Below are 10,459 nucleotides of genomic sequence, written 5' to 3' on the forward strand. Positions count from 1 at the left end.
TATGCTGTCTACAGGAGACCCACTTCAAACCTAGGGACACATACAGACTGAAAGTGAAGGGATGGAAAAAGATACTCCATGCAAATGGAAATCAAAAGAAAGCTGGAGTAGCAATACTCATATCAGAAGAAATAGACTTTAAAATAAAGAATGTTACAAGAGACAAGGAAGGACACTACATAATGACCAAAGGATCAATCCAAGAGGACGATATAACAATTATAAATGTTTATGCACCCAACATAGGAGCACCTCAGTACATAAGGCAAATGCTAACAACCATGAAAGGGGAAATCAACAGTAACACAATAATAGTAGGGGACTTTTAACATCCCACTTACACCAATGGACAGATCATCCAAACAGAAAATAAATAAGGAAACAAAGCTTTAAATGACACAATAGACCAGATAGATTTAATTGATGACCTATCACAAGTAATGAAATTGAAACTGTAGTTAGAAATCTTCCAACAAACAAAAGTCCAGGACCAGATGGCTTCACAGGCGAATTCTATCGAATATTTAGAGAAGAGCTAACACCAGTCCTTCTCAGACTCTTCCAAAAAATTGCAGAGGGAGGAACACTCCCAAATTCATTCTACGAGGGCACCATCCCCAGTACCAAAATCAGAAAAAATCACAAAAAAAGAAAATTATAGACCAATATCACCAATGAAAATAGATGCAAAAATCCTGAACAAAATACTAGCAAACAGAATCCAACAACATATTAAAAGGATCATACACCATGACCAAGTGGGATTTATCCCAGGGATGGCAAGGATTCTTCAATACACACAAATCAATCAGTGTGATACACCATATTAACAGATTAAGGAATAGAAACCATGTGATCATCTCAAAGATGCAGAAAAAGCTTTTGACTAAATTCAACACTGATTTATGATAAAAACTCTCCAGAAAGTGGACATCAAGGGAACCTACCTCAACATAATAAAGGCCATATATGACAAACCCACATCAAACATCATACTCAATGGTGAAAAACTGAAAGCATTTCCACTAAGATCAGGAACAGGACAAGGATGTCCACTCTCACCACTCTTACTTAACATAGTTTTGGAAGTCCTAGCCACGGTAATCAGAGAAGAAAAAGAAATAAAAGGAATACAAATTAGAAAAGAAGAAGTAAAACTGTCACTGTTTGCAGATGACATGATACTATACATAGAAAATCCTGAAGATGCCACCAGAAAACTACTAGAACTACTAAAACTACTAGAACCAAATCAATGAATTTGATAAGGATACAAAATTAATACATGGAAATCTGTTGCATTTCTATACACTAACAATGAAAGATCAGAAGGAGAAATTAAGGAAACAATCCCATTTACCATTGCAACAAAAAGAATAAAATACCTGGGAATAAGCCTACCTAAGGAGGTGAAGACTTGTACTCAGAAAACTATAAAACACTGATGAAAGAAATCAAAGATTACATAAACAGATGGAGAAACAGACCATGTTCTTGGATTGGAAGAATCAATCCTGTGAAAATGACTACTACCCAAAGCAATCTACAGATTCGGTGCAACCTCTGTCAAACTACGAATGGCATTCTTCACAGAACAAGAACGAAAAGTTTTACAATTCTTATGGAAACACAAAAACCCCCAAATAGCCAAAGCAATCTTGAGAAAGAAAAACAGAGCTGGAGTAATCAGGCTCCCAAATTCAAACTATACTGCAAATCTACAGTAATCAAGACAGTATGGTACTGGCACAAAAACAGAAATATAGATCAATGGTACAGGATAGAAAGCCCAGAGATAATCCCACGCACTTACAGTCACCACATTTATGACAAAGGAGACACGAACATACAGTGGAGAAAAGACAGTCTCTTCAATAAGTGGTTCTGGGAAAACTAGACAGCTACGTGTAGAAGAATGAACTTAGAACACTACCTAACACCATACACAAAAATAAACTCCACATGGACTAAAGACCTAAATGTAAGACCAGACACTATAAAACTCTTAGAGGACAACATAGGAAAAACACTCTTTGACATAAACCACAGCAAGATCTTTTTTGATCTACCTCCTAGAGTAATGAAAATAAAAACAGGGCTTCCCTGGTGGCGCAGGGGTTGCGCGTCCGCCTGCCGATTCAGGGGAACCGGGTTCGCGCCCCGGTTTGGGAGGATCCCACGTGCCGCGGAGCGGCTGGGCCCGTGAGCCATGGCCGCTGAGCCTGCGCGTCTGGAGCCTGTGCTCTGCAACGGGAGAGGCCACAGCAGAGGGAGGCCCGCATACCACAAAAAAAAAAAAAAAAAAAAAAAGAAAATAAAAACAAAAATAAACAGATGGACCTAATTAAATTTAAAATCTTTTGCACAGCAAAGGGAACCATGAACAAGACGAAAAGACAACCCTCAGAATTGGAGAAAATATTTGCAAACAAATCAATGGACAAAGGATTAATCTCCAAAATATACAAACAGCTCATGGAGCTCAATATCAAAAAAACAAACTGTTAAAAAATGGGCAGTGTTGGCCAAAGTAGGTCACATGGCCAAGCCCAGAGTCAGTGTAGGAGAGCAGTATCAAAAAAAAAAAAATGGGCAGAAGACCTAAAAAGACATTTCACCAAAGAAGACATACAGACGGCCAAGAGGCACATGAAAAGATGCTCAACATCACTAATTATTAGAGAAATACAAATCAAAACTACAATGAGATATCACCTCACACCGGTCAGAATGGCCATTATCAAAAAATCTAGAAACAATAAATGCTGGAAAGGGTGTGGTGAAAAGGGAACCCTCCTGCACTGTTGGTGGGAGTGTAAATTGATACAACCACTATACAGAACAGTATGGAGGTTCCTTAAAAAACTGAAAATAGAACTACCATATGACCCAGCAATCCCACCACTGGGCATATACCCTGAGAAAACCATAATTCAAAAAGAGATATGTACCACAGTGTTCATTGTGGCACTATTTACAATAACCAGGACATGGAAACAACCTAAATGTCCCATTGACAGATGAATGGATAAAGAAGATGTGGCACATATATACAATGGAATGTTACTCAGCCATAAAAAGAAACGAAATTGAGTTATTTGTAGTGGGGTGGATGGACCTGTAATACAGAGTGAAGTAAGTCAGAAAGAGAAACACAAATACCATGTTCTAATGCATATGTATGGAGTCTAAAAAAAAAAAAAAGATACTAATGAACCCAGTGGCAGGGCAGGAATAAAGATGTAGACATAGAGAATGGACTTGAGGACACAGGGGTGAGGGGGAAGCTGGGATGAAGTGAGAGAGTGGCATGGACATATATACACTACCAAATGTAAAACAGATAGCTAGTGGGAAGCAGCTGCATAGCACAGGGAGATCAGCTCAGGGCTTCATGATGACCTAGAGGGGTGGGATAGGGAGGGTGGGAGGGAGGCTCGAGGGGAGGGGATATGGGGATATATGTATGCATGTGGCTGATTCACTTTGTTGTACAACAGAAACTAACAGCATTGTGAAGCAATTGTACTCTAATAAAGATGTATTTTTTTAAAAAAGAATAAGGATATTCCAGGTGGTGGGATATTGCATCACGCATTTTTGGGACTACACATGCTTATGTATACAATTAATTTATTTTAATGCATTTTAAAAAATTTTTTCTTGTTATTAAAAGTAATACATATCGTGGGCTTCCCTGGTGGCGCAGTGGTTGAGAGTCCGCCCGCCGATGCAGCGGACACGGGTTCGTGCCCCGGTCCGGCCGGTCTGGGAAGATCCCACATGCCGCGGAGCGGCTGGGCCCGTGGGCCGTGGCCGCTGGGCCTGCGCGTCCGGAGCCTGTGCTCCGCAACGGGAGAGGCCACAGCAGTGAGAGGCCCGCGTACCGCAAAAAAAAAAAAAAAAAAAAAAGTAATACATATCGTAATACAAGTTTGGAAATTACAGAAAATAGAAAGTCCAAATAATTCACAATCTCATTACCCAGACATAGTACCTGATTTTTATGTACTTTTTTGTGTCTTGAATAATATGTTTTAGAAAAAGCATTTTATTGTATATCCCATTAGAATTAAGATTAAGAAAAACAACTACGTCTTATTCGTAAGTGCAATCAGAAGGGAAATTGACACAAATAATCAACAACAGTAGCCACATAAAAAGTAATATTGCGAGGTTGTCTGTCCAAATCTTCCTCAGGTCCTCCCTCCTCTTTCCTTCCCCTTCCTGCCCCCCCCCCCCACCAGCCAGTCTCCTTCCCCCAACCTCCTCCCTTTCCCTACTTCCGTTCAAGGAATATTCACCTTCCTGATGATGTTATGCTTCTAGTGTTTCTCACACTATTTCACCAATTTCTCCTATTGCAGCAAAGTATGAGCATGTTCTCAAGAGGTCTGGGAACAGTCTTAAAGTGTCAGCCATAAGTCCACAATTTCTTTGTATTCTCTTGATTTATCCTAAAGGTTCCTATGAATTTTGCTTTCTAACTTCTTTGTGTTCATTGTATTATAAAATATCATATTAAATGTCTTACTCTGAGTAAAATTCTTCAGGAAGCTGTGCCACATTTATCAAATGACTTTAAACTCTCTCTGGCATATGGCTGCATCCCCTGAGGGTGCACGTTACCCTAATTTGAGAAACCTGGACTCTTTAGTTAAGTTTGTATTTTCTAAGAATACATTATTAAATAGAAGAATTAAAGGAGTCAGATATATACTAGATTTCCAGTGATTCTCAGCGGAGAGATATGGATCATGTCTTCCTGGAGGAAAGTGTCAAAATCATCTGGAAGGTTTTTTTCAGATTTTGCTCTGCTTCCTTTTCAGTTTGAGAATTACTGCACAGTGAGCTCCTGTTCCGATTAGAAAGTGAAACTTTTAATCCTCAGTAGTATTGGGCTATAAAAAAGGATGAGGACCACAAGTTTTATTTATTTATTTACACATACATACATATATGTGTATAATATGTATATTTGATTTATAAGGTTAATGATTTATATTCTGAAATCTATTTGAATGAGTAACTGAATTGAGTTTTCCGGTCTTATTATTTATTTTAGCCAAATGTGATATGATGAATTCAGTTACCAAAAAAAAGGCCTTGACTTGTCCTATTTCTACTATCCCAGTCTGTTGAAGTTTAGGATTTAGAGCAACCGTGGTCCTGAATTAGAAAATTATTCTGCTACATTAGAAATGTTTTGCGGGCTTCCCTGGTGGCACAGTGGTTGAGAGTCCGCCTGCCAATGCAGGGGACACGGGTTCATGCCCCGGTCCGGGAAGATCCCACATGCCGCGGAGCAGCTGGGCCCGTGAGCCGTGGCCACTGAGCCTGCACGTCCGGAGCCTGTGCTCCACAACGGGAGAGACCACAGCAGTGAGAGGCCCGTGTACCACAAAAAAAAAAAAAAAAAAGAAAAGAAATGTTTTGCTCTTTAAGGTATCTGGAGAGCTGTAATCATCTGACCATTTGTTCCCAGTAGGATGCCTTCAGTGCTTTTAGCTTTCCTTCTATTTCTTTTGTTATGTGCCCTCCATCCTTCTGCCTCCTGCTGCTGGTCTCAAGTTATCACCATCATAGTAACGAACTGTTTCTTATTTTTGGACCAATGGCATACATTTTCTAAGACATACAATACTATGATAAATATAAGAAAAGAATTCCGTCATCTGACAATAAAAACTGTTTAGGACCATGCCTATTGCCACACAGTACAGGCAGAGCATTTAGCAGTAGCAGTCTGAGTACTCACACAGCAGAGCAGATGCTGCCTCGTGGATAGGGACTCCACCTTTCAGGAAAGAAACATGTCACTCTGTGGGAACCTATGAGAACCTCAATTTCCAGAGTTGGAAAGAGGTCCAAGGTCTGCTGTTTCAGTTCTCAGGTGCAGGGTTTCAATCCATCTTCCTTTCATCCTTTGTGTTTTCTAAAGCCCTCTACCTCTGACAGTTTGGGAAGATCTGAACTGTAACGTCGATAACTTATGTCAACAAAAATAGGACCAAAATAAAAATTCTGAGGTTTTATGACTATGCCTTTCCTAATTCCTTTTAGCTTTTTAGTTTCCTTTTCTACATCTATTATTTTTTTTGGCGGGGGGGCGGGGACTTAATCAAAAGGTAGGATCATGTGAATCTTTCAGCAAGTATTAGTACAAATAAACATTTATTCTTGAACTGTTTTTAGAGTACTATTTAAGGGTTCTGCACCCACAATTCCAATTTTTTTTTTCCCACACCACCAAGCAATTCTCTGACACCAGCTGGATTCCTAAAATTTAACTCAATTCTGACACCATCTACCCAGAGATAAATAGCATCAGATTTCACAGGTTAAGGACTCATTCCCACAAGACTACCTTCCACTTTAGATACCAATTACAAGTCCTAGTTGTCACGTGTACTTCTGACTGACTGGCTATAAATTGGAGGTTGCCATGACCCCGTCCTTGGGTTTGATTAACTTGCTAGAGTGGCTCATAGGCCTTGGGAAGCCAGTTTTCCCCCTAGATTACCAGTTAATTACAAAGGATATAACTCAAGCAGCCAGATGGAAGAACTGCATGTAACAAGGTATGAGGAAAGGGTGTGGAGCTTCCATGCCCTCTCCAAGGGCACCACTGTCAGTACCTCCACATGTTCACCAACCTGGAAGGTCTCTGAAGCCCATCCTTTTGGGTTTTTATGGAGGCTTCATTATATAGGAATGATTGATTAAATCATTGACCACTGGTAATTGATTCAACCTTCAACCCCTCTTCCCTCCCCTGGAGGCCAGGGGTGTGGGACTGAAAGTTCCAACCCTCTAATCACATGGTTGGTTCCTCTGGTGACCAGCCTCCATCCTTAGGTGCTTTCCAAAAGTCACCTTATTAACATAAACCCAGTTGTGGTAGAAAGGGGTTTGTTATGAATAACAGGACACCCATTTCACCTTTATGGCTCTGAAGTGATTTCAGGAACTGAGGAGTAGAGATCAAATACTATAACAAAAAATGCTCCCACTGCTCTTATCTCTCAGAAAATTTCAAGGGTTTTGGGAGCTGTGAGTCAGGAACTGTGGACAAAGACCAAATATATATGAGAAATGTATTTTTGGTCCTCTAATGACCAAATATTTATTTCACATAAATCACAACATGGCACTCTTAGACATAAGGCATTGGTTAGATACAGTGATGAGCAAGATCAGACACGTACCAGCCTCGTGGAGCTTACAGTCTGGGTGAAATCAATTAAATAATCAAAAATAACTATAAGTTTATAATTGATAGCATTTGACCATCTCCTTGTTGAGGTGGTTTCTTCACTTGGTATCTTAGAACACCACACACCTGCTTCCTACCTCACTGGCCACTCCTTGTTTTTTGGGGTTTTTTTTTGCTGAGTCCATCTCTTCTTTCCGTCTAAATGTTGGAGTGCCCTAAGCCTTAGCCCTTGTTACCCACTCTCCTTAGATGATATCATCTAGTCATATGGCTTTAAATAATACCCATTAATATCAATATGCTGATGACTCTCAAATTTGTATCTATATTCGCTATTCCTCCCTAAACACCATAAAACTTTCAATATCCCAATCCTCACATTCACTGCTTTCCATCTCAGTAAATGGCACCACCATTTACCCAGTGGCTTGGGACAGAAATATAAATTATTCTTTTATTCTTTCTTTACTTTCACAGCTTTCGTCTAATCTCTCAGTAAGTTCTGTTGGCTCTACAAATTATGTCCAAATCCTACCACTTCTTATCACCTCCACTGTTACCATGCTGGCTCAGTTGACAGTAGCCTCCTAAATGGTCATCTCTTCCTAGCACCCTCATCCCCCTCCTATTTGTGGCATCTGTTCTCCACTTCTTAGCCAGAGTAATCTCTTTAAAGCCTAAAACAGACCTTTGTAAAAAATCCTCCAGTGAAGAAGTGCTGATTTCAGGTCTGGGGCAGGAAATGTATAAGATGAATCTCTGAGGATAGGATACCAACAGAGTAAGAGAAATGATGAGATATTAATAAAATTTTAATCATAAAATTGAAAATGTTGCATACTGTCAAACATAAAGGAAGGTCTTTATGAGATCTTTCTCAATATTACATTAGACTTTTGGAATTTAAAGACAAAAATGGAATAATATATAAATAAAATAATAGAGCAGATTCCTTTTTGATAATTCATGTGCACACACACACAGTTTAAGAATTTTTCAAACCCACAAAAAAATTCTAAGGCAGCACAATGAACTTTTATATGCCTCTTAACCTAGATATACCACCTGTTAACCCGGTCACTTATTTAAGTTGAACCATATATGCCCCTTTTTGACACACACAAAAGTGATCACATGGTTGAAACTGAATGCACACATACACATACAATACACATTTCCTTTTGCCAAACCATCAAAAAGTAGGTTTTAAGTATGACACTTCATTATTTACCTTCCAAGAAAAAATACATTATCCTACATAACTAAAAACCAGTACCTCAACTGAGAAATATCACTATTAATTGACTATCATCATCCATATATAATCCTTATTCAAAGTCCCCTATTTGTATCATCAGGCTTTTTTAAAAAGTCATACTACTAAACTAATTTAAGAGTCTGAGGTGCTTTCTCTTACAGAATAAAGTGATTATGTTCACTGTTGGCTTACTCTAGTTTTTTCCTTTCGTGGTTTAGCTTCTTGCATCCGTGTTTGACAACAGCATCAAGACCTTTGGAGTAATTGAGAGTGACCCTTTCGACTGGGAGAAGACTGGAACTGATGGCTCCCTCACCACCACCGCTACTTCTACCACTCCTCAGCTGCACACCCGCTTGACCCCTGCGGCAATCGGGTATGTCCTAAACAGGTGGTTCATCAGTGTCTTTCCTAGATGTGTTGTATCAATATTAGCAGAAATGTCTTTTATACCATCCAGGTTCCCTCAGATGACCAAATGCTAAGACATAGGGATGCCTATGGGTTTCCTTGAATTAACATTGCTCTTATATATGCCTTTGTTTGGATTTACTTTTCTTAGAAAGTACTTAAAGATTATACCGTGAAGTGGCAGCTTAGAGCTTGTGTTACTCGTTAATGTCAGATGTACAGTAGATTTTCTTCAAAATGAGAAGGGGCATTTGTTGCATTTACTACTAAAGAATAGATGGGACCCCGGAACAAGAACAAGCCACAATTATTTCTAACTACACTGTGCTTAAGTTTAGTGAGAACAAAACGTGTAGCTACTCCTCTTATGAAAGTGATTAATTTTCGAGGTGTATTAGGAAGAGGTTAGTGTATTTCCATCTTCTTGGGGGTTCTTTTTGTTGGTTTTTTGATTTTTTTTTCCTCTATATACATTAAATACAGTTGCTTTTGTTTGTTGTTTTTCTGTTTGTGGGGGGTGTCTTTTTTTCTGGCCCCCCCCTTTTTTTTACCTGCTCTGGTTGGTTTAAAAGAAAAAGTAAATAGGGAAAAATCATCATACAATGAGCTAATTGGAACACTTTATCACTAATCTATTGCTTTGTTTTTACATTGAGATGAGATCACTAGAGCTTATTGAATCAGAAATGCTTACATGGACTCATATAACTGAAGATGATATCCCTGATTAGTTAGTCTAAGAATTCTTAAATGTGAGACCTTGACTAGCTATAGTAGAATCACCACAGATGTTTGATTAAAATACCCATTTGTAGGACTCACCCCAGACCTACTGAATCAGAATGTCTAGGGGTATGGCACAGAAGTCCATATGCATCGATGTTTCTCATGCTTATCTGAGTTTGGGACTCACTGCACTATTCCAGCCACCCCATTTTACAAATGCGGAAATAATTCTAACTCTGAGTGAATCATCCAACTTTAGATAAAGATTAGTGACAGAGCTGGAGCCTATGTAGAAATTTTGATTCTTGCTTAAATGCTTTTGTCCTCCTTCTCCTTTGATTGTTGTTAGAAATAAATCTCACATTCGCAAAAATCCAGGTGATAGCATTTCAGGGTAGCTGAAGTCAGTGAATACATTTTAAGTTCCCATATCCCAAAATTTTTTCCTAAAATAAGATAGAATAATAAGAAAGGAAAAATAAAACTACATAAAATCTATGTCCTCAGCATAATTTGAAGACAAAGGATGCCCAAATCAAACTAACTGTAAGTAAAAAGAGAAAAAAACAAAACCCCAAGGCCTTATGTAATATCTCTTATGCTCCTGCCTCATCCAGCCCTGCCACAAAGCTTACTGAAGGCAGATCAATAAAAACTGTGGGAAGAGGAAAGTTAGCCCTGGGACTTACGGTTGATTTAAAACGAACATCAGAAAGACTAAATCGGGCTTCCCTGGTGGCGCAGTGGTTGCGCGTCCGCCTGCCGATGCAGGGGAACCGGGTTCGCGCCCCGGTCTGGGAGGATCCCGCATGCCGCGGAGCGGCTGGGCCCGTGAGCCATGGCCGCTG

General features: G+C 39.4%; 1 protein-coding gene across 7 annotated transcripts in view; it reads left to right on the forward strand.

Moving 5' to 3' along the window:
• TTBK2 (tau tubulin kinase 2) overlaps window positions 1-10,459 on the forward strand; it is a 156,633-nt gene that overhangs the window by 114,963 nt on the left and 31,211 nt on the right. For all 7 annotated transcript variants that reach the window (XM_055088289.1, XM_055088286.1, XM_055088288.1 and 4 more), the window contains one exon: window positions 8,693-8,850. In XM_055088289.1, coding sequence (XP_054944264.1) covers window positions 8,693-8,850 — 158 coding nt within the window. The remainder of the gene's footprint in view (window positions 1-8,692; window positions 8,851-10,459) is intronic.

This window comes from Physeter macrocephalus, chromosome 11 (assembly GCF_002837175.3).
Source record: "Physeter macrocephalus isolate SW-GA chromosome 11, ASM283717v5, whole genome shotgun sequence".
Classification (NCBI taxonomy): Eukaryota; Metazoa; Chordata; class Mammalia; order Artiodactyla; family Physeteridae; genus Physeter; species Physeter macrocephalus.